The 24,917-nt window shown below is 48.7% G+C and overlaps 1 protein-coding gene across 6 annotated transcripts in view; it reads right to left on the bottom strand.

Moving 5' to 3' along the window:
* Positions 1-15,566: 15,566 nt before the first annotated feature.
* The window catches only part of CDRT4 (CMT1A duplicated region transcript 4), a 37,639-nt gene continuing 28,288 nt past the window's right edge, over positions 15,567-24,917 (bottom strand). For 2 of the 6 annotated variants that reach the window (XR_014080533.1, XR_014080535.1), the window contains exons 5-6: positions 17,910-18,378; positions 15,567-15,866 (exon numbers count right to left, since the gene is read on the bottom strand). Coding sequence is in view for 1 of the 6 variants with exons in the window: in XM_081583918.1 (XP_081440044.1) it covers positions 18,343-18,378 (36 nt within the window). In the remaining 5 variants the exon portion in view is untranslated. Of the gene's footprint in view, positions 15,867-17,005; positions 18,379-24,917 lie in introns of those variants that run through there. The other 4 variants (XR_014080532.1, XR_014080536.1, XR_014080534.1 and 1 more) reach the window with 3 other exon arrangements.

Raw genomic sequence — 24,917 nt, 5'->3', positions numbered from 1 at the left:
TTGGTGATGGACAGGGAGGCCTGGCGTGCTGCACTCCATGGGGTCCCAAAGAGTCAGACATGACTGAGCAACTGAACTGAACTGAACTGAATAGCCAATTAACAACATTGTGATAGTTTCAGGTGAATAGCAAAGGGACCCTGCCATACATAAACATGTATCCATTCTCCCCCAAACTCCCCTCCCATCCAGGCTGCCACCTAACATTGAGCAGAGTTCCCTGTGCTATACAGTATGTCTTTGTTGGTTATCCATTTTAAATACAGCAGTGTGTACATGTCCATCCCAAACTCCCTAACTATCCATTCCCCCATCTTTTCCCCTGGCAACCACAAATTCATTAAGTCAGTGAGTCTGTCTCTGTTTTCATGAGTTCATTTGTATCATTTCTTTTTAGATTCCACATATAAAGAATGTCATATGATATTTCTCCTTGTCTGCCTGACTTACTCCATTAGATATGACAGTCTCTAGGTACATCCCTGTTGCTACAAGTGGCATTATTTCATCCTTTTTAATGGCTGAGTAATATTAATATTCCATTGCATATAGGTACCACATCTTCTTTATCCATTTCTCTGTCGATGGGCATTTAGGTTGCTTTCATGTCTTGGGTACTTGGAGCAGTGCTGCCCACCCACTGTTCTCATGGAACAGGCCATGTGATGTCCGGCAACTCCAAGTCCTGTCTCCCTTGCAGGTCAGAGGTTGAACCATCAGCGGTGTCAAGAGGGTCACTGAGGTTTAATTGTAATGATCAAAAATACCAACTGGCTTTACTGAGCGCTTCCTACCTGCAAGGTGTATTGTGCCCCACTTACAGAGTCAGCGGTAGAGAAGAGAGAGGTGGGCCCAGAAGGAAGGACGGTGGGAAAGAATGGGGCCCAGAAGACCTCGTGGAAGCTTCAGGCCTCATGACAGCAAGTGGGACTTCACTGCTTTCCTGGATGTTCCCCTGTGTGGACAGTACATCCAGTGCTCTGGGGGTGGACAAAGGTTGCTAATGGATTGAAAAATCTCTTGAGAATTTTCTTTTCTGTCTAAAGTCGAGTTCATTTATTTTTTTGGCTAGGATTCCTTCAAACAATTCAAAGAGCTGGGGTTTTGCTTTCACAAATCTAGTGTTCTTCCCTGCCAAAAAAATCTTTGCATTTATGAAGCTCAGTAGTGTCTTAGGAGAGCTGATGAGCAGGGTCACGGGAATAGACAAGCCTTTGCCTTCTGGTTTGTGGGGTTTTTTCTCACTCCCATCCCACCCCTGTCCTCACCCACACCCTCCTACACCTTAGTTACTGTCAAAGGCATTTTCCTGGGTTCCCTCCTTCCTCAGGTCCCAGCCTAGACCTTCAGCTTCAGAAAAGTCTTTCTGAAATCCCATGTCCATCATTCCATGTCTTGCTTGCGAAGCCAGCAAGGATCTTTCTCATTGAATCGGAGTCCCCAGTCTGACAGTATCACTGCCCTGGGAGCCCACTTCAACTTCCCATTCCTGTCTGCCCCCTACCATCCCTCTTTGGCTCCAGCCAAGAGCATCTCCTCCACAACTGGCCTTCCCTGGCCTTTGTGCTAAGTACCTCCATCAATTCAGAGCCACCAGCTTCTGCGGGATCCAGCTCAACGCCTGCAGGAAGAGTTCCAAAACATCCATTTGCGTTTTGGGTCATTGTGTTTAGTGTCCTCCTGTCCAGACACCTGCAGCTGAAGCATTTCCAGAGGGAAAAACATCTGGTTTTGTATCAGCCTGTGGGCCAGGCGGTCACCTGCTGAGCAGAGCAAAGGAGGAAAGGGGAGGTGGGGAAGGAATATCTCACTTCTTCTTAAACAGCTTTCCAAGGAATGATGTACTTTGATGTCCACTTCTAAAGGCACATGGGGGCTGCCATTCTTGAAGCTTTGGGGAATTCTGGGCTGGAAACTGGGCTCCATCTTTCTCACCCAGGGTTAGCAGTGAGCCTCCCACATCTGCTAAATCACTTGCTGTGTGTCCCTATCTTCTAGCTTCCAAAATGTCACTGCAGTTGACTCCTCTCTCATCTTCTTTACCCTTACAGATGTGAGCCTTTTTTTTCCCCAACCCTTCCTCAGTGATGTTCACGGAGTTTTGTGAACATGGGTCCCACCTGCCTTCTTGCACCAGAAGTCCCAAAGGGACTTTGCTGAGGGGTGTAGAGAGCTGTGTGTGACCCCAGACAAGGGGTCAAGCAGTCCTTGAAGATGGTGAGTGAGGTTTAGAGAAACAAAGGGGGCAGATGAGGGCCAAGTCGAGGGTACAACTCAAACCACAGCCCACATAGCCCTGGGCTCATACAGGCTTGGAGGTCACCTAACAGTCTGGACTAACCTTGAAGAACTGTAGAGAGCCCCGGGAAACTCCCAGGCAGGGGAGGGATTTACATTCTGGAAAGATGATCATGAGGGCAAGAGGAATCCCAGGGGAGGGGTCTCGGGCCGGCAGGGAACCCAGCCCCCACAGGTCCCCAGGGAGAGGCTGGAGGCTTGTGTGTGGTCCTGCAGGGACCATGAGGCCCGAAGCAGGTGAACTCATTGGGATCTGGGGATGCATTCGCTCCAGAGAAAACAGTTCAGGAGTCTGGGCAGTGGTTCCGTTTCCAACCAGGCATCTGTGTGGTGACATTTACCAAGACAGGGAGCCCTGGGGACAGTTCAGCCAGGTGTGCTGTATCTTTCTTACTTTAAAAAAAAAAAAAAAGCATATATGTGGAATCTAGAAAATGGTACAAATGTACCTATTTACAGGGCAGGAGTAGAGACGCAGACTTAGAAAATGGACATGTGGGTAATGGGAGAAGGGTGGGATGAATTGGGACAGCAGCATGGACATATATACACTACTATGTATAAAACAGATAGCTAGTGGGAACCTGCTGTATAGCACAGGGAGCTCAGCTTGGTGCTCCGTGATGACCTGGAGGGGTGGGATGTGGGAATGGGAGGGAGGTCTAAGAGGGAAGGGGTATATGTATACATATGGCTGATTCACTTCATTGTACAGCAGAGACTGACACAACATTGTAAAACAACTTTACCCCCCAACCAAAAAAAAAACAGATGAAGGGCTAGATTTGGCCCTTAGGCCTTACTTTGACAACTACTTGTTTTGAGCATTAATTAAGATAATCCCAATAAAAGTTTTATAATAGTTACCCACACTTAATAAACATTCAATAAATATTAGCTGTTATTATACAAAAAAAAAAAAAAAAAGCGTCAGTCAGGACCCTAGATGAACCTCTCCAGATACTCCACTCAACAGACCTGAGGAAGGGGCCGGGTCTACCCTGAGCTCATCAGCACTTTATCATCACCGCCCTCTGCCCTTTCACAGCCCAGCTCTGCATCTTAACCTCTGATTGGACTTTCTATACAATGAGGAGCCAAAAGACCCAGCCCCTTGGGCCAAAGTCCATAATGTCCCAAAGCCAAGCGGCAGCTACACCTGGGGATGTCAGCTGTCACTCTCCCGCCTTCACTGCCCTGTGCTCACACACGAGGGCGTCCGACCACACCCCCTCACTTCTGAGACCTGCATGCAGGCCGTCTGCTCTGCCTGAACCTCTCTCCCTAACCCCGGGACCTCCTGCAAAGCCCAGAGGACCCCCAGGCCTTCTGAGACTCTCTTCTAGCTGAAAGCAGAGTGGGTGACAGTGATGCTCTGATTGATGACACACGAAACATTCAGGTAAAAGTAAATGACGTCACTCATGCTCCTGCCATGCACAGTGGCCCTCAGGCTGTCGTGGCTCAAGGTCCAGACTTGCTCAAAATCTCAAGCGTCTCCTTGCAAGTGCTGAGCGGGATTTAGCACCGGGAGGGACTCAGGGCTGAATCAGGGCAGGTATCACCTACACCACTGCAGTCTAGAGTTGACCCCGATCCTGCTGCTGTGGGCTGAGTCGTGTCCCCAGATTCTCGTCTGGATGTCCTCCTCCTGCCACCTACGCATGTGATGCATCTGGAGATGAAGCCAAGAGGGGGTAGAGATAAAATGAGGTCACAGGGATGGGCCCTCATCCAATCTGACCAGTGTTCTTCTGACAAGAGGAGAGCAGGACAAAGACGTGTACGGGGTGAGGCGGGGGCGAGGGGACACTGTGTGTATTACCAAGACCAAAGTCACTCTACTTACTGAGAGAGGAGGGGGGAGAAGGCGTTGAGGCAAGGAATAGCGACTTTATTCGGAAAGCCAGCAGACCAAGAAGATGGCAGACGGAAAAGTGGTCCACCAGGGGCCACTCGTGTGGGTTCCAGAGCCAACTAACTAGGTTCAAACTCCCTCACCTACCCTCCCTGGGGGACAGTCCCACTGGGTGTGGTTGTCTGTAGGATAAAGGAAAACAAAGAAGCACAGACTAAGCCCACATTAAAGGGTCATGACTGTGGGGGAATTCCAGGCCATAAAAGCTAAGGACACAGAGATGGGTGGGATTCCAGGGCTTGAAATTGGAGGAAAAGGCCTTTCCAGCAGAGGGGATCCTGGGCCAGGATGCAGGGCTGGGCTGGATGGATCTGGGGGGTGTAGGGGAGGGGAGCCTGGGATGGGGGAGGGGCCAGAGTAAGGGAATACCCAACACCAGACCAGACTCTGCTCTGGAGAAGGAGAAACAGGTCCAGGTATGTAAGGCAAGGAAGCGACCAGCAGGGAAGGAAGTGATGACTGGCCAGTGGACTAGGGGTCAGCAGAGAGGACTGAGAAACATGTACAGACAGACATGGGCTTCTTCTGGCCCTTCTTTCTGCTCATCTTAAATATTTATTTCAATGTCTGTATGCATAAGCAAGAGCCCAGAGGCAGCCACCTCCACCTCCAGCTCTTAAAAGACTGCTGGAGGAGTGTTTCTGGAAGAGGTGGTTAATGCCTCTGCTCCCGGCCCTGAAATGCATTTCTGAGAAGCAGTCTGGATGTTCACAGGCTGACCGCAATAGGGTTTCTCAGATACATCCCCTCTCCCGGGTGGGTTTTCGATGGGACTCGGGGAGGTCAGGTTTCCAAAGAAAGAACCATCCTTGCGGAATTCAGCGGGCTTTGGCTAATGAATAAATAAAAGCTCCTGAGATGCCCCTGACATCCATTCACCAACACTGTGCTATTTAATCTTTGATCTGAGAGGTGAGCATGACCCCTAACCTCCTGCAGGAACTGAGACGGGCTGGGCCAACCAGCACTGTTTCCCAGTTCATCCACATTATCTGGGTAGCAGAAAGTGTTAGTTGCTCAGTCACGTCTGACTCTTTTGCAACCCTGTGGACTATAGCCTGCCAGTTTCCTCTGTCCATGAGATTTCCCAGGCAACAATACTGGAGTGGGTAGCAGAGAAGTGGAAAAGAATTGTAGGCAGCTCAGATGTTAGCTAATTCAACTCCCCTATTTCACAAAAGAGGAAATGGAGGCCCAGAGAAAGGATTTGCTCGAAGTCTTTTGTTTTGTGAGGGCCCACAGGTGATATATGAGTTTGAGTAAATTCCAGGAGTTGGTGATGGACAGGGAGGCCTGGAGTGCTGCAGTCCATGGGGTCGCAAAGAGTCAGACACTACTGAGCGACTGAACTGAACTGATAGGTGATACTGGAACTCAGATATCATGATGTCATAACACCCAGCACCCATCAGGGACACGCTGCCTGACAAAAAGAAGATGTGAGCCCCAGTTGTGCTTTTTAACTTTCAAGCAGCCCCATTTAAAAAGTGAAATGGGCATCTAGATCAAAAAAGTGAATTATGCCAAGTTAAAAAAATTTTGAAGATGTGAAACCAACCTAAACACAAGCTTTTTCTTTTCTGTGATTGAAGTCTGTACTGAGTTGTTGAGACTGTGTAATAAAATTATACCCAAACATATTAGCAGAGGCGAACTATTACATATTACATATAGGATGGGTAAACAATAAGGTGCTACTGTATAGCACTGGGACCTATATTCAATATCCTATGATAAACCATAATGGAAAAGAACACATATACGTATAACTGAATCAATTTGCTGTACAGCAGAAATTAACACAACATTGTAATCAACTGTACTTCAATTTAAAAAATTATACCTCTAAAAAATAAAAATAAACTGAAACATTTTAAAAAGTGAAATGGGGATTTCCCTGGTGGTCCAGTGGTTAAGACTATGATCTTCCACTGAAGAGGGCACAGGTTCAGTCCTCGGTCAGAGAATTAAAATCCCATAGGCCACATGGCCAAAAATATTTTAAATAAAAATAAATAAAAAGTGAAATGAATCATAATATACTTCATCCGGTCGATGCAAAATATATGGACTCTTCTACACACACCTCTCCTTCCACCAGCTCAAAACACACTCTGCACCTGCCAGGACTTGTGGGGGATGCGGCGGGGAGTGGGGGGCCAGGCTCTGAAGATCGGCCTCTCCAAGGAAACAGTAGACGTGGAAGCCCACTAAGCCACAAATTCTGCAAAAAATCTGCACTTCTCTCAGGAGCCTAGAGCAGAGCGAGAAATGTCCCCATAATGGAAGCGTGGGCCGTGGTGGACATTGTCCCCACCCACGGCACACAGAGGACTTTTTATCCAGCCACCCATCTCCAGAGCTCTTTTTGCTGACACAGGAGGCCTGTGGGCTGCTGGCATTCCAGCCATCTCCAGAGGTGGCTGCATGGGGGCGGCACTGCCAAGTCCTGGGAGGAATGCTCAGGCTGGCCCCGATGCTGGAGGCCCGCAGTTCAGCCCAGAGGACTAGTGCAGAATCCCCAGTCCCTCCAGTCCAGGCCACTGGACCAGCTTCCAGAGCTCCCCTCCCTTCCTACCTCCCGGAGTCCATTTCAGGTCCTTTAAAAGCTGCTGCTGCTGGCTCTGCTTGTCCAAAGCGGTCCACGTGCATTTCAGGGCACATGCTTCTTCACTGAGCCTCTAGACAAACTATGATGTGGGAGCCACTGAACGGGTTTGGGGGGCAGTGGGGGCAGCTGCCGAAAGGACTGGTTCCCAAGGTCACAGAACCCTGATATCAAGGCTGGTATATATATCCCCCACCCTCAGCCAGCCCAGGCGTGGCCCACCTGAGCACCGAAGGAGGTGGAATTAGCCAGTTCCTCAGACAATAGGTTTTCGCAGAGGTGAGCTGTAAGGTTTGATTTAGGTCTGAACTGACCAATACACGTGGCCACTGAGCGACATGGCTCGTCCAAGCTGAGATGCTGTAAGTGCAAAATACACACATGCGTCAAGAGCTTAGTGTGCAGAAATTGTGTGAAAGACCAAATTGAAAACGTTTATGTTGCTGCCATGCTGAAATGAGCATATTTTGCATCTATTAGATTAAGTACAATGTACATGCGTGCCTGCTAAGTCATTTCAGTCGTGTCCAACTCTGTGAGACCCCATGGACTGTAGCCCACCAGGCTCCTCTGTCCATGGGATTGTCCAGGCAAGAATACTGGAAAGTGTTGCCATGCCCTCCTCCAGGGAATCTTCCTGACCCAGGGATCAAACCCATGTCTCTTTAAGTCCTCCTGCATTGGCAGGCAGGTTCTTTACCACTAGCGCCACCTGGCAAAAGTCACTCAGTCATGTCCGACTCTTTGTGACCCCATGTACTGTAGCCTGCCAGGCTCCTCCATCCATGGAATTTTCCAGGCAAGAATACCAGAGTGGATTGTCGTTTCCTTCTCCGGGGGATCTTCCCAACCCAGGGATCGAACTCAGGTCTCCAGCATTGCAGGCAGACTCTTTACTGTTTGAGCCACCAGGGAAGCACCACCTGGGAAGCCCCCCCAAAAATGGTTAAGATAGTAAACTTCATGTACATGTCTTTTGCCACAGTGTTTAAAAAGTTGAAAATCAGGGCCTTTGGCCTAAAGATCAATGTCTTTCTTTCATTAGTTACCCTATTCAAGGAGACAGGACCAACAAGCTGTTGGGCATGTGAGCAGGAACCAGGCGGCCAGCTTTGGGGTGATCAGCCTTCGAGAGAAGCAGAAGCAGGGCGTGCACTCAGCAAGTGGGCTGAGCGTTGGGGCAGGTGGGGCCCAGCTCATGCCAGGCCTCACCTTAGGCACGTCCCATCCCCAGATGGATCTTGTGTGCCCCCTAAAGGTGGAACTCAACCTGTTATTACAGAGGTGGCTACGATCAAAAATGTTTATAACTGTTGGGGGCAGGGAGCTGAACATCTAGGTGGAAATATGCATGCCTGGAGTTGGATGGGGCTGGGAAGGTGGGGGCTGAAACCTGAACTGGCAAAAGATCTACTTTAACGTGGGGGGGGGGCGGTGGGATTGGCATTTGGGGGTGTAGTTCTTCATACCAGCTCATAAAGGTGCCAGGTTTGTCCTGTACAAACTAAGAAAGGAGCTTGACCTTTTGAGCCCAACTGTCCAGTTGAAGCAGCCATGCGCTTCCTGGGACAGGGCACATATAATCCAACCTGCTGAGTCAGGCAGGGCAGGGCAGAGGGTCCCTGCATCCCAAGAAAGTGGTCACCCAGGGCTGACTTCAGTGTCATTGAGGAGGAGGAGGGAGCTGCCGGGCTGGGAATATCTTCTTTATCCAATCATCAACATGCACAGATATCAAGGGGCCATTTTTGGGAATGGGGGTGTCCCAGAAGGTGGATATTTCTTCCCTCTGAAATTCACCCAGGCTGCCCGTGAGCCCCTGGATGGCCTGGAATGTTTATCCAGGGTGACAGATGTCTTAGTGTTGCTCCTTTTCAGCCACTGGGGCATTAAGACTGTCTGCCTCCATCACGGCCAATGGTCACACACAGTGCCAGGCAGCAGTTTTGGTGGTCTTGCACCTGACCTTGGCAAAGGCAGGTGGGCATATATGCATGATTCTGCTCCCCGAGCAAAAGATTCAACTGTTTATGAAAAATAGTATTGTTTTCCCTCTTGGTCGTGTAAGTCACAGGAAATTTTTGTGTGGTGATGCAAAACCCCAGAAAGTTTGGCTTTTAAAAGTTCCCTCAAATGTGGGTGGTTCCTCAAGTTTGCCCAGATTTATTGACTACCCTGCATCCATAAATCAAGCCTGAAACTTTCACCTCAACACTCCTCCAGAGGCCCCTGGGATCCTCATTAGTGAGTTTTGGCAGCTGGCGGTTGCATGCAGGACTTTTAAACTTGAAGTTAGAATGACTCTACAAGCCTGAATTAACAGAGTCAGCAGAGACTATCGTTTGAGCTCAGTTAAGGATAACCCTCCCAAGATCCAAAATTCCTCTAATAAAGGCATCATAATTAGTCCCAAATAAGTTAGCTGTTTCCCTTGAAAAACTTGTCTTTTTTTTTTTTAATGAATTTATTTATTTTAGTTGGGGGCTAATTACTTTACAATATTGTAGTGGTTTTTGCCATACATTGACATGAATCAGCCATGGGTTTACATGTGTTCCCCATCCTGAATCCCCCTCCCACCTCCCTCCCTATCCCATCCCTCTGGGTCATCCCATTGCCCCAGCCCTGAGCATTTGTCTCATGCATCGAACCTGGAATGGTGTTCTGTTTCACATATGATAATATACATGTTTCAATGCTATTCTCTCAGAACGTCCCACCCTCATCTTCTCCCTCAGAGTCCATAAGGCTGTTCTATGCATCTGTGTCTCTTATTCTGTCTCGCATATAGGGTTGTCGTTACCATCTTTCAAATTCCATATATATGCATTAGTATACTGTATCGGTGTTTTTCTTTCTGGCTTACTTCACTCTGTATAATGGGCTCCAGTTTCATCCATCTCAATAGAACTGCTTCAAATGTATTCTTTTTAATGGCTGAGAAAAACTTGTGTTTGTTGTTTCACTCAATCCATCACCTGTGTGTGGGACTGTGGGAAGCCCACCCAACCCAATTCCTTCTCCTGCCCTCCCCGCCCCACCTCCTCCCCACCCAGAAGATAACTCCGCTAAGATGCCCCCTCAATGTCCAAAGCAGCCAACAGTGCATTGACACAGAGAGATGGGGGCTGACAAGGTAGCCCTCAGTCAGTGCTTCCTCTGTAAAAAACATCAATGCTATTGTGCTGTGTTCAGTCGTGTCCAACTCTCTGCGACCCCATGGACTGTAGCCCAACAGGCTCCTCTGTTCTGCAGGAGAAGCAAACAGTTGACATGAAAACCCAAATTCCTGGGACTTCCCTGGCGGTCCAGTGGTTAACACTCTGAGCTTCCAAAGCAAGGGGCACAGGTTTGATCCCTGGTTGGGGAAATAAGAGCCCACATTCTGCACAGTGTTGCCAAAACAAAATAAAATAGGCCTGGACTTCTCTAGTGGCCCAGTGGTTAAGAATCTGCCTGTCAATGCAGGGGACACGGGTTCAGGGAAGATCCTTCTTGTCACAGAGCCACTTGGCCCAGGAGCCACAACTACTGAGCCTGCATGCTCTACAGCCCGAGCTCCACAACAACAGAAGCCACCGCAGTGAGAAGCCCGCACCCTGTAACTAGAGAGTAGCTGCCACTCACAACTAAAAAAGCCCACGTGCAGCAACAAAAACCCATCAAGGTCAAAATAAAATAATTTTTAAAAAATAAAAATAGTCTATTTGTTCTCTCATAGTTAAAAAAAAAAGCAATATAAAGTTTAAAATAACAATTTTTTAAACCAAATTCCTGGTGTGGATATGGGGGAAGGGGGTGATGGGGGGTAGTGTGGCTCCTGACAATAGCAATTTACATTTGGGAAAGGTTTCAAATCATGTGTTAGAGGATCGTAATTGTAGGGCTTCTTAGAACTGGTGGTTTGCCTACTGAGCTCCCAGCATGTACTCAACCTCCTCCAGGGAAGGGGGTGAGCCTGACCAGCTCCAGAGCCCCTCCCTCCCTCTCACCCCCAGCCTCCTCCCTGCCTCCAAGCAGACCACCCAGCTTTCACCTGCTTGATTTCACCCCAACATCATTTCATGGGAAGAAATGATTACAATGAGTAATGATTACAAAGAGTAAATATTCTATATATAATATCAATATATATTATTTATAACATACTATATTATATATAATGGTATATAATTAGTATAATATTATATGTAGTATGGGGGCTTCTCAGTTGGCGCTAGTCATAAAGAATCTGCATGCCAGTGCAGGAGCCACTGGAGATGGGGGTTTGATCCCTGGGTCAGAAAGATCCCCTGGTGGAGGAAATGGCAAAGCACTCCAGTATTCTTGCCTGAAAAACCCCATGGACAGAGGAACCTGGTGGGCTGCTGTCCATCGGGCTGCAGAGAGTCAGACACGACTGAGCCATTGACCACCACCACATATATAACATAGGATAATACTGTAACCCTGGAGGAGGAAATGGCAACCCGCTCCAGTATTCTTGCCTGAAAAATGCCATGGCCAGAGGAGCCTGGTGGGTTATAGTCCATGGGGTCACAAAGAGTCAGAGTCAGACACGACTGAGCAACCGAGCACACATATTATAAACAATGTATGTATGTATTATATAGTATTACACTGTAATATATTATATATAGCATAATATACCAATTATATTTATATTTATAAATATGTATATATGCCACTGATTTAGCTGATTTCGACATGCATATAAAATTACTCAAAATACAAATGTCCAACAAAAAGTTTCTATGGTAAAATACAGGGAACTACATTCAATATCCTGTGATAAACCATCATGGAAAAGAATATATGTGTGTATAACTGAGTCACTTCACTGTGCAGCAGAAGTTAACATAATATTGTCAATCAACTATACATCAATAAATGTGTTTTAATTTTTTTAAATATAAATATTCTGCTTGCCTATGATGCCTTTTCTGAATCACATGGATTCAACACGTGTGTCTACAATTCATTCCTAATGAGAAAGAGCGTCTTCAGGCCAACAGGAAACTAACTCTGGAGGAGATCTGTCCCCAGGGAAGACGCTCAGACGTCAAAAACGAGGACTGTTTGGATGGAGATGGTCTCTGGCAGGAATGCCCTTGGCGGGTCTTGTGTGTCCCGAATTAACGCTTCGAAGTCAAGCCAGCCAAGAGGACCGGCTCTTCCTCCCCAAAGAGGCCGTGAGCACCGAGATGTTGTGCAGGTGTGGCTGCCTCTGTGGAAGCCCCTCCTGGGAAAGGAAGGACTGAACTCGCCGGGCAGCTGCAGGGTCCGGCCTCAGAGGTGTGCTGTGCAAGAAGCAGGCCCTGAGCCATCATCCTGACTTAAGGTCCTCACGGGTGGGCGTGGGGTGCAGTGAGCAGAGCAGCTCCAGGACAGACATGGGTGCTGCCTGCACTGTGGGCTCAGTCACTCAGTCTCATCCGACTCTCTGCAAGCCCACGGACAGAGGAACCTGATGGGCGACCGTCCATGGGATTTCCCAGGCAGAATACTGGAGTGGGTTGCCATTTCCTCCTTCAGGGGATCTTCCCAACCCAGGGATCAAACCCGTGTCCCCTGCTTTGGCAATCGGATTCCTTTACCACTGAGCCACCTGGGAAGCCTGTACTGGGCCCACTCTCTTTCTGTCCCCAGTCCTTAGTGGTGACTTCTCTCTGGGAAGCATCGAGCTCCACGCTGAGGGGACCGAGGTGGGGAGGAGGGTCCTTGTTGTGAGGTTGGGGGAGGGGCCCTACATACAGGTGATGGAATGTCCTGTGTGAGAAGTCTCTGCTCCAGGGCCCCAGGTTGAGGCCGGGCCTGACGGGAAACCCAGAGAGGCTTTCTGAGCTCCGGGCAACCTCGCCAGCACTCTCATTACAGGACTGTCTTTATGGACTTAGGGTCTATAAATATCTCCCGTCACAGTGAATGCACATGCTCAGAGAGATAGAATTTCAGCCTTAGAAGCAACCCCCATCGCCATGAACCCACATACTGGTCTGAGGCAGGAAGCCCCTCCAGGACACCCTCCACGGATTGGCATGTTTGATTGCCCTCAGGACGGGGTGCTCACTCCCACCTGTCAGGGGCTGGACTAGCTGGCATCCACTCAGAGGCACCTACTCCGTAGAGCCAGCGTCCATTCTGAGGTGTGCAAGGCTGAGGAATGCTGTTCCCTGGGTGTCTGGCTTGCTCGGGTACGCCCAGAGCCTCAAGCTCAGGGATGCCCGGCCTTGGGTTACATCTCAAGTGGGGCAGCCAGCTGCCCACAGTCCCTCTGGAGGCTCACAGCTCCTTCTCCAGGTATGGTATGTGCCTCTCAAGGCAGTTGGCCTGGCCAGAGGTCGGGAGCACAGTACTTGATGCCCCCCTATCTGTACCCCTGCTCATCCATGGGGCCTATGGTGACCTAAGCCTTCAGGGCTCCACCCAGCCTGGCGGCCAGCTCAGTTCAGTTTGCAGTGCCCTGGGCTCCACTAGGATGTGTTGCCTTCCTGGCTTTCAAGAGTTCTTTTGTTTTTTAATGGGGATATAGTTGATTTACAATGTTGTGTTCATTTAAAGTGTACAACAAAGTGAATCAGTTATGCATACACATATATCCACTCTTTTTTAGATTCTTTTCCCACGTAGGTCATTACAGAGTGTTGGATTGGGTTCCCTGTGGTATACAGTAGGTTGTATTACCTATGTTTGCACGTTCAGTCGCTCAGTCGGGTCCAACTCTGTGCCACCCTATGGACAGGCTCCTCTGTCCATGGAATTCTCCAGGCAAGAATATTGGAGTGGGTTGTCATTTCCTTCTCCAGGGAGTGGTATGTATATGTCAAGCTCAATCTTAGCTTTGGAGAGTTTTTTTTTAAAGCAAGAAAGTGGGGTTTGTTTGGGGTTTGTTTTTTTTTTTTCCATTTATTTTATTTGGCTGCATCGGGTCTTCATTGCTATGCGGCATGTGGGATCTCAGTTCCCCTACAGGAGATTGAACCTGCATCCCCTGCATTGGAAGGCAGATTCTTAACCACCGGACCACCAGGGAAGTCCCTGGAGGGTTCTAACTTCCTGCCTTTTGTTTCTGCCATGGCTCAGGGGTCCCTTTTCACTATTTCAGGTGCATCAAGTTCCCTGTGAGCACAGGGGCTGTCTCTTTTGTAAACTCTCATCACCCACGTGGCTGCCACTTTCAGTCCCAAGTCCCCCACCTCAGAGTTTCTTCTAGCCCTGTCCATCACCACCCCCTACAAACCTCACCCTTTCTCAGCATCTTCAGCACCTTCATGCTCCACCTGCCCAGCCAGGGTCTCATCGCATCCTGCTCCTGCTACTTGCCATCGGTTTCTCTCTGACTCCTCCTCCCGGTAAGCTCCTAACAGAAGAATTTCGTGTCATCTTCTTTTAATCCCCTTTGAAGCACGTAATAGGCTTTTAAGAATGCTTGTTGAATGAAGACATGAATACAATTTGGGTCCTGCCCTTGAAGAACCTCATAATCTGGGGGTGGGGAGGGGAAATGATAACAAAGGACTGCAAAGCAGCAGAAGTGGGGGCAGCAGGTTGCGATCACCCCAGATGCTTCGCGAAAGTTCGGTTGCTTGATAAGATGTGCACACAGTCTGTCTCTTTCTTCGCTTGAATCATTGCATCCAAATCTCCAGTCAGCTTTATTCCTTACAACACACACTTGGGTTTATGCTAAAATAAGGAGACCTGTTATCATGAAAATCGTGGTGATTGCACTTGGGCGATGAGTCACAGTCTTCAGAACTTTCTGTGAACAGAGAGTCTGCATGGGGCAGTGATGGGCTGGGTGCTTCTGGAGCTTCTTCTAGATCAAATCCCCTTACTTTACGGAAAAGAACAGACATTCCAAGTGGCTTTCCTGGGTTCCTGCAGGGACGTGGGCTCCCGGGCATCATGTTTGCTTTCAAGGACCTGTTCAGAAAAACGTGTGGCAGGGCACTGTGACACCCACTTACCTGTCCCTGACATCACACCTGTACCTGGAGGTTCCCAAGCCATTTGCCCCTGAGCACAGACCCCTCGAAGGTTCTCATGCCCCTGAGGCTGAAGACCACAGGAGTAAAACTCTTTCCTGATTGAACTTTATCATCAGTATGATAAAGATGTTGCCACCGCTTAAGCCATTTGGGCCGGTCCCCTCTTTCAGTGTATTGATTTTCTCCAGGGGATCTTCCCGACCCAGGGTTCAAACCCAGGTCTCCTGCATTACAGGCAGATTCTTTACCATCTGAGCCAGGGAAGAAGCCCATACTGATTTTAGTAGAGGTCAATTCTAAGAAGATTTCTAGGTCACAGGGGTATAATCTTAGTAAGTAGTCATGGTGCTGAAGCAGGCTCTTTAGGAAAAAAAAAAAAAAAAAACATGATTTGTAGTATCTGCTGATTTCTGTGGTGTGAACACTCCCACCCTGGTCCATTTCAAGCTGCCAACATAATGTCGCGGAGTCGGCAAGGGGCCAGCTGTTCTTGGCATTGGAAGCATTCATACAGTTAGCTCTTATGAGCCCCTACGAGTGGCTGTTCCAGCCACATTTACCGAGATTTGTCTAGGAGCTAGGCATTTCTTTAGGTTCACTGAATCCTAGCACTTAAACTGTGATTTATCTATGACAATAGGAACAATTAAGAATACTTACCTCTCTGGTTTTGTAAAGACTGAAGTCATACAAGGTGACTAAGCCCTGCCCAGCTCATGGGAAGCTCTCAGTAAACAAACACAACCATAACTGTCCTTATTACTCCATACATCATTTTATTTACTCTTTTCAGTAGCTGAGTGCAGCCGATGTCTGTCTGTCAGGCACGAGGAAGACGATGCCACAATTCCCCTTGTGACAGACCTCCTTGGGGATAAACTGTGACAATGTCAGCTGGGCTGGGCTAAGGGATGCCCAGAGAGCTGGTAAAATGTTATTTCTGAGTGTCAGTGGCGAAGGTGTCTCTGGAGGAGATTAGCCTTTGAATCCGTGGACGGAGTAAAGATCGCCCCCACCTGTGTAGGTGGGCCTCATCCAACCTGCTGAGGGCCTGAATAGAATAAGAAGATAGAGAAAGGCAAAATCTCTCTCTCTGCTGGAGCTGAAACACTCCTCTTCCCCTGCCCTCTAGCACTGATGCTCCTGGTTCTTGGGCTTTGGAATGCAGAACAGCTCTTATACCATCGGTGCCCGAATTCACAGACCTTTAACTCAGACTCAGTTACACCGCTCAGAAAGTGAAGAGGAACTAAAGAGCCCCTTAACGAGGATGAAAGAGGAGAGTGAAAAAGCTGGCTTCAATCTCAACATTCAAAAAACTAAGATCATGGCATCCAGTCCCATCACTTCATGGCAAATAGAGAGGGAAAAAGGAGACAGTGAAGGACAGGAAAGCCTGGCGTGCTGCAGTCCACAAAGAGTCAGATGTGACTGAGCGATTAAGTAACAACAGTTAGACCACAGGCTTTCCTGATTCTTCAGCTTGCAGAGGGCAGACCATGTGCCTTCTCGGCCTCCATCACTGCATGAGCCAAGGCCTATAACAAGTCACTCTAGAGCTGTCGAACAGCATGAAATTCTCTTAAGGGTAATCAGTTTTAGATGGCAGGTTTACAATTTTTCTACAACTTGTACTATTTATGTTAAAATGTTTTGTAATTATTTCTTTACATATTATGTTCACACTTCTTTAAAATTTTTTAAATTGTTTTGTACAAATGTAATTCTAAAATCAAAAGTCTCTAGCACCTGTTGGTTGAGCTGAACACTCACAGAAGTGCAGGGGGGTGGGGCTTTACTGGGCATTGGGCTAGAGGCAGGGGCCCTTCCCTCACTTGACCTGTACTCAAAGCTTATTAAAAAGCAGAGACATCACTTTACTGACAAAGGTCCGTATAGTCAAAGCTATGGTTTTTCCAGTTGTTATGTACAGATGTGAGAGTTGGACTATAAAGAAGGCTGAGCACTGAAGAATTGATACTTTTGAACTGTGGTGTTAGAGAAGACTCTTGAGAGTCCTTGGGACTGCAAGGAGATCCAACTAGTCAATCCTAAAGGAAATCAATCCTGAATATTTATTGGAAGGACTGATGCTGAAGCTGAAGCTTCAATACTTTGGACACCTAATATTAAGAGCTGACTCATTAGATAAGCGGAGAAGGCAATGGCACCCCACTCCAGTACTCTTGCCTGGAAAATCCCTTGGACGGAGGATCCTGGTAGGCTACAGTCCATGGGGTCACTAAGAGTCGGACACGACTAAGCGACTTCACTTTCACTTTTCCCTTTCATGTACTGGAGAAGGAAATGGCAACCCACTTCAGTGTTCTTGCCTGGAGAATCCCAGGGACAGCGGAGCCTGGTGGGCTGCCGTCTATGGGGTCGCACAGAGTCAGACATGACTGAAGCGACTTCGCAGCAGCAGCAACGTTAGATAAGACCCTGATGCTGGGAAAGATTGAAGGCAGGAGGAGAAGGGGATGATAGAGGACAAGATGGTTGGATGGCATCACCGACTTGATGGACATGAGTTTGAGCAAACTCCAAGAGATGGTGAAGCCTGGCATGCTGCAGTCCATGGGGTCGCAAAGAGTCGGACACAACTGAGCCACTGAACAACAACGCAGCTTCTTCACTCCTCCTCTCCATTATCCTCATCCGCCCTTCTCCATCTCAGACACACACCAGCGTGGTCCTCGAGAAACGGGTAAGCCCAGTTGTACGTAATGCTCATCGGCCGGGTGTGAGGCCCCACTAGTGGGCTCATCTCTGAGTGTCAAGCTCTGGACTCTTCCTGAGTTTTGAGTGATTCTGCAGGACAGATACTGGTGGGGAAGGGGCACGCTGGGAGGGGAGGTCTGAGCGGTCTTGTAGCTGCAACTCTGGAGCCAAGCTCTGCCCCCCAGGGCCAGGCACACTGTCTCCTGGGGCGGGCTATGGCACCCTGGCCAAGCTGCCCAGGGCGGGCACGCACAATGGAAGCCTGTTCCTGAGGACCCAGGAATAGTCTAAGAGAAAGAAGCAGAGAAGGAAAAATGTCTTCGTATCTGTTTTGCTTCCCACGCCTCACCCACTGCGAACATGAACTTCATACCAAGCTCCCACTGCTGGGGACCAGGGACTGGAGCTGTCAGGGTGGGGGCGGCCGCTCTGCACCACTTCTAGGTCCACGGCGGCCCCGAGGCCTCGGCCCCGTGCCCTGTGCTTTCCGTTTCCTTAAATATTTGTCAGCATCATCTGCACCCGTCCTTTTCCAAGGGTGACGAAGGAGGAATTTCCTTCTATTTTGGTATCACTTTCCGAAGTGGAAAGGGCAGGCCTTCAGACCGCTGCGTGAGTTGGCGAATTCAAGTTCTGATGTTCCCATCTCACCTGCTGGAGGTGAGCCAGCACCAGCACACCTTCAGCGCCTCAGGTGGCAGGCAGGTCATCACTGCCTGGAGGCGAGGGAATACAGGTACCTTGCTGTCACCTTGTTATGGAGTTCAGCCTTTTAGCAGGAACAATAGGATTGTCAGTTACAAGGGTCAAGGAGCCTGTCTTCTAGTCGCCAGTCTCATTACCTAAGAGAAAGAGAGCAATTTTACTACCTGAAAATCACTTTCATTCTCACCAAGAGGCTCAGTGGTCATCAGGAAAAAAAATTTCAGAAAGGTTCTCTGGGCTTACTCTTATCAGACAGTAAAAGAGATGTTAAAGCTGTCATAATGGAAAAAATCTGACTCTGGCAAACAGAAGGCAGATCAATGAACTGAAATAAAAAGTCCCCAAAGAGACTGGAAAACGTAGAATAATTTAAGGTATAAGAAAGGCAAGTTTCCAGTCATTGAGGGAAAGATGGATTGTTCAATAAATGTTGTTGGGAAAACTGGCTGACCAGAGAGTGAAAGTTCAACTAAATCCTCCTTCCTGCCTTTATACTAAAATTAATTACAGGGAAAAATATATATTTGAAAAAACAGAAAAACTGTAAAAGTACTAGAAAAGGACATGAGGTAATTTTTTCATATCCAATTAGGAGAGGAAAAGGCTTTTATAATTAACACAATTTTTTTTGTCTGAATTAGACAAATATTGATGAGGCTGACTGTATAAATATTTTAAAGTTTATGCATACCAGAAGTACTAAAATGGAATCAAAATACACAGGAAAGGTTGGGAAATATTGGAAAGATAGATTATGAACAAAGGACTGAAGAGCTTAATACAAAAAGAGGACTTGAGAGCCACAAGTAAAAGGCCAAGTCAATTTTTTTAAATCAGTAAACCATATTTTAAAAATGGTTCAGAGAGAGAGCATTAGAAATGGCGAACAAACAAATGCAAAGAAAGAAAAATCACATTAAAATCTGTTAAATTTTTACTAACTAGGTTGAAAGTGAAAGTGTTAGTCACTCAGCTGTGTCCTACTCTTTGTGATCCCATCGACTGTAGCCCTCCAGGCTCCTCTGTCCACGGAATTCTCCAGGCAAGAATATTGGAGTAGCCATTCCCTTCTCCAGGGGATCCTCCCAACCCAGGGATCAAACCTTGGTCTCTGCATCGCAGGTGTATCCTTTACTATCTGAGCCATCAGGGAAGGCTTTTAGTAAAGACCAAAAACTTATTAACACATGTGCCAATTAGGAAGTGGGGAAACAGGGCTTCTCAAAACTGTAGGGGGAGTGTGAATAGGTGTGACCTTTTCTGAGGTCAATTTGGTAATAGTTTCTGTACAGATAAGAATGAACCAGGGTAGCTGCACTCCAGGAATTCACCTTGCTGATGTTCCCCTCGTGTGAGCAGAGACACAGCAGCTCTGTGTCCAGGAAGCATCGAATGTCCACTATGGAGAGGCCGGCTAAAGAGCTATATTCAGGGTGGACACATACAACAACATTACACTCTGCAGCTGCTTGAAAGGATGCAGTGATTCTATGTGCCCAGAGAAACCACCTCCAAGATGGCTCAGTGGGAAAAGCATCCAGCAGGACACTATATCGTACAACGTGTGGGGGTGGGGGAGTGTGCACCTGCACGCACATGTACATTCATTCAGCAAAGCTTTGCCAAGCAGCTTCCTCATGTGGCAACTGTTCCAAGAGCTAGGGACCCAGCAGTGACCACAACACAGACGCTCTGCTCTCCTGAGCATGTATCCTCCTGGGAGAATGACAAGCAGTAAGCAGGTGGTGGGGGTGGCCACCAGGTAGAAAGTGATGCAGAAAAAAATGAAGAGATATGAGAGATGCAGGGGACAGGCACAGGGGACAGGGATGCAGGGGACAGGCTGGAGCTTTGCCAAGAAGGGGATATTTGAGCCAAGACTCCTACGATGCGAGAGAGAAAGAGTGAGGCATGTGGACGGGGTGGGAGCCTTTCAACCAAGAGGGTGCTGAGAAGGAAGCCTGATGGTTCAGGCAGGCTGGAGCTGCCAGTTGGAAGGAGAATGTGGAGAAGAAGCACAGAAAGGAGGCCAGAAGAGCTTGCTGGTTGTACAAAGGACTCTGGTCTCCTACTGAGAGGAGATGTGACGTGACCTGACTTCAGGGTTTAAGAGCGCACAGAAAAAATCCCCCAAGGAATGTACATCCACCCGTTAGTGGTGGTCACCTCCAGGCAGCGGAATGGCAGGGGGCAGGCAGGGAGGTGGGGACAGAGAATGATTTCTCATCATATTCCGTGGATGTCTTTTTTGTTTCTTGACCGCAAACATGCACGCCTTGCTTTTTTTTTCACGTTTCAAAGAGCCCTTGTGCCCTGTGTGAAACACAAAATAAAGAACTTCCCCCGCAAAGGGACTCCTTTATTCCTGGGTGGCTGGATAATCCAGGGGTTGCCTGCCTGATGTCTTAGCTTTGGTTCCCCCAAAGCAGACTCTGAGATGAGGATTGGAGAACAAGGAGCCTACCAGGGGTTGTGAACCCGGGAGACACGGGCAGGGGAGTAGAGAAGTGGGCAGAGGAGGAACACAGGCGGAGGTACAAGGGATCCTTGAGCAGATGGCCATTCAAATACTCAAGTCTGTCACCAGCATGGGACTCCCTCACTTATACACCTGAACTGGGGAGTGAGGGAGGGATAGGAAGCTGGGCTATTTGTCCTCCCCTTTCTGTTGGCCATACGGTGGGCATTTCCTGGGACCTTAACTCCTTGTCCCCTCCAGGGCATCGAGAGAAAGCTCCAGGTGGGGAGTTATTGGTGCCTGGAGTGCGGGCAGGAGAAGGGATGTGAATGTTGCCTTTAAAAATTCCTGGTAGTGGTTTGCCCCATGGGTATTTTCATTCTGTCTTTTGTAAAGGATGCTGGTCTTTAACTCATTCTTCATGAAGATGGAATCAGTAAAAGAGAACCAGGTGGGTTTGGAGATGTTTCGAAAAACTCTCCTGGAGCACAAGAACTAAGACCACCTTGGAAGGAGGATTTGCATGCAAACACGACTTGCCTGGGGTGCTCTGCTGGGAAAAAAAAAGTTTCAACAAAATCTCTGGGGAAAACTATATTTGGCCATTTTTTTAAGAAAAAGAATTGCAGATAGCGGTCCACTTTTGGACATTCCTGGGATGGCCCACCCCCTCATCCACCGCCCCTTCATGTTGCTTTCCTTCTCCAAGCCCAGGTCCTGCAGGAACCCGCCCCACCCCCACCCACTCCCTCCACAAAGAAATTCCAGCTGCGCTCTCGGGGCTATCTGAAGAGGCCCCCTTCCCTGATCCATGGCAGACGTCAGCAGTGGATCAGGAAGACCAGGATGGACTGCTTTCAAATCCTCCACGAAATCACTGGGCCTCTCTGACCTTCTGTCTCCTTATCTTCAGAATGATTGGGGGAGATTAAAGGAGCCATTCTTACACGCCCTCCCTCATTCTGTGGTCCTAGAGCAGCTGAGTTTTGCCACAGCCCCTGAACTGAATCAGAAAATGACAATGAAAGTGGAGCTCAGAAAGCTCCAAGCAGAGCCAGCTTGTTGAACAGGGCACAACTACTCAGGTTGAGGACACAGCATCACATGGATGACTTGGGAGGGGATAGCTCTCACTTGAGAACATGATTCATGTATATATAATACTTTTTACTCCTCAGAGGCGGGCTTCATATCTCCCTTTTCCTCGCCTCTCGATATTTAAGGTGGTTGGTGAGCTAATATGCACGGTCCCGGGCCAGGGAGCCAGGAATCCAAACAGTGTTTAGCCTCTCATAGATCTTGCTATTTCCCTGCCTAAAACCCTGCTGTGGCTGTTGGTCATTCTTAGGGGGAAAATGGTCTTTCATTTTTGTGTCCTGAGGTGACCCACTCTCACCCCCTTATTTCCCAACCTCTACTTGGATCCCTCAACCCACCCCACCCACCCATACTGGGGCTTCTCAGAATGCATTCTTCAGTCCTCCTTCAAACATTTAACATGGTATTATTAGCTATAATCAGCATCCTGTACATTAGGTCTCATCAATCTTATAACTGGAAGTTTTACCCTTGGACTAATATCTACTCCTCCCCCACCCCCAGCCCCCAGGAACCACCACTCTGCTCTCTTGTTTCTGAGTTCTCAGCGTTTCTTAGATTCTACCTAAGGGCTTCCCTGGTGGCTCGGATGGTAAAGAATCTGCCTGCAATGCAGCAGACCTGAGTTCGATCTCTGGGTTGGATAGATCTCCTGGAGAAGGGAATGGCAACCCACTGCAGTATTTTGCCTGGAGAAGTCCATGGAGAAAGGAGTCTGGTGGGTTCTAGTCCATGGGGTCCCAAAAGACTCAGATATGACTGAGTGACTAAGCACTCACACACTCTACAGTATTTGTCTTCCTCTCTCTAATTTATCAAATAGGCCTTTTAATGAGACTGTGTCTTTGCTGGTTTCATAATTTTTCAATAAATAAGGGCTGCACTTTCGTAAGTTTGTTCAGAGGTGACGTGGCCAGATGGAGATGGTGAAGGTGAGAGAAGGTAGTGGTGATGGAGATGATGGTGGTGGTGGTGATGATGATGATGATGATGGCGGTGGTGGTATCAGTGGTGGTGATGGTCATGGTCATGGTGATGGATTTGCAGGTGGAAATGGTGGTAGTGGTGCTATAGTGTGTGTTCTGCCAGAAGCTCCCCACTCTGGCACATCAGAAGGCAAAGTTTGCCCAAATTCTGCCAGCAGGACCCTAAAGAGGACTAGACAAAAGCCCCCTGCTAACCATTCTGAGGTCTTAATTGCAGTGTGTTTTGTTGAACTTTGTGACTGTCTTCTCCGGGCCAGAACTACTGAACCTCCTCTTAGAAATGGGGCACTTGGTATCCCAGCAGCAATTCTGTGATCAAGAGGGAAGCTACTGATGCAGGAAGGGAAGATGAAGGATTCAGGGGGAACTGGTTCTGGAATCTGAGTTAACGGAGATGCCCTGAGGTCCGTGTTGGAGGTGGAGCTGGACCTTACCAGGGAACAGCACTTAGAATTAGGCTGTTGGCCTCCCAAAGTACATACTTTCGATAGAATTGTAACTTATTCTGTTGAGTTTCTGCCACCGCAGGCCTTCAGGGCAGATTTACTGATGTGTGTCAACCTGGGGGAGCCATGCCCTGGGAAACCATAGGGGGACCCAATGGAGAAGAGGGACAGTAGTGGCCTGGGACCTTGGAGCAACGGCTCTGGAGTGAGAGAATGGCCAGGGTGACCAGGGGCCATGAGGGATGGTTTTGTGGGCTGTTGGCACAGTCTTCAGAGCTTCCCAGGGTGCACCTGGGCATGTCTCACCTCCTTGGGATGGAGGCTCAGACCCAGGATCTGAGCATAAAGGGACCTGCTTCTCCAAAATTTGTGCAGCCCAGGCCATCTCAGTCACCTCTTCTGCAGGGAGACTGAGTCACTTACAACAAGCATCATTTCATTTTGCAATGACAAAAAAATAAATAACAATGAAAATCAGATGGAAAGGAAGGAGGAAAAGGGAGAGAGAGAGGCAAGCGGAGAGGGAGGGCTCTGCAGGGATGACCAGGAGGACGACGAGGTGGAGCCGGGGACCACGACTCATCCCTTGGTTGAAGGGCACCGCTTGCCCTGGTCTACCAAGGGGTCCCCCAAAACCCAGAAAGAAACCATGGAAAGCCAGACCTGGTCTCTTTGCTCTGAGACCTGGGGAAGTTCAGGTGAGGCTCATGTGCCTGGGGGCCCAGATGCTAAGGGCTTGGACCTGACCGCCACCGGTGGGGAAAGTACAGACACTGGAGGCTCCCCGCCCTCCAGCCAGGAAAGTGGGAGGTAAGAGTCCTAGGGCGAGCAGCCTGCAGATGTGGCTGCTGCCTCTGCTCTGCTGTGAGGGGCCGGGCTGGGAGAGAGAGGCCCCACCCGGAAGCTCACTCCCGAGCCCGGGGACAGCTCCATGGTGCTACAGAAACAAACACAGCAGCCGGGTAAGTGTAAACTGAAGGCAGCTTGGCAAAGTTCAAAAAACTCACTAGGCCGCCAAACTTCAGTTTGGCCAAAAATTCAACATGACCTCACCCCTTTTTATAAGCAGCTGTCCTGATACGAATCCTGCCTCTTCCTTAATCCCTTTCTCATGAGCCTGGGGAGAACACACCAGGTGCTTCAAGCAAGAGCGCTCCCACAGAACCCCAAGCTTCTCTGTAACATGCAAGGGCGACAGACCAGGGTCTGCACCGCCAGACGGAAGACCGAGTGTCTGCCACACTCACACCGGGCCCCCATGGGGTACCTGGCACAAGCCAGCACCCAGCACATATTTTTCGGGTGCCCATTGGATGGCTGCTGATGTCAGAAAGGGAGATGGTGTTAGGTCTGTGAATTTACACCCCTTCTGATACAAGATGGAGAAAACACATGTAATTAACTTGGAACTCCATCAGACAGGCATGGGCTGGCTGTTTTAAGAGGACAGAGTAACTAGATGTTGAATTTTAAGAGACTGGGACTGCTGCTCCTCCATGTCCTTCAGGGAAGGGCACATCCAAGGTATCACCTGGGTCCTTTATTCAAATCACACCATCAGGACCAGAAGGAGCTTTCCAGCAAAGCTGCCCTCCCCCCCCGCCTCAAACCTTCTACACAACCTGGCCAAGTGGTTTCTTCAGTCTCTGGACATTACGAAAGATACCACCACACTGCAATTCATTCTG

Source organism: Giraffa tippelskirchi, chromosome 3, assembly GCF_054371585.1.
Source record: "Giraffa tippelskirchi isolate mGirTip1 chromosome 3, T2T-mGirTip1v1.2.pri, whole genome shotgun sequence".
In the NCBI taxonomy this organism is placed as follows: domain Eukaryota; kingdom Metazoa; phylum Chordata; class Mammalia; order Artiodactyla; family Giraffidae; genus Giraffa; species Giraffa tippelskirchi.
Note: the sequence above shows the minus strand (reverse complement) of the source record. Positions and strands in the feature narration are given on the sequence as shown.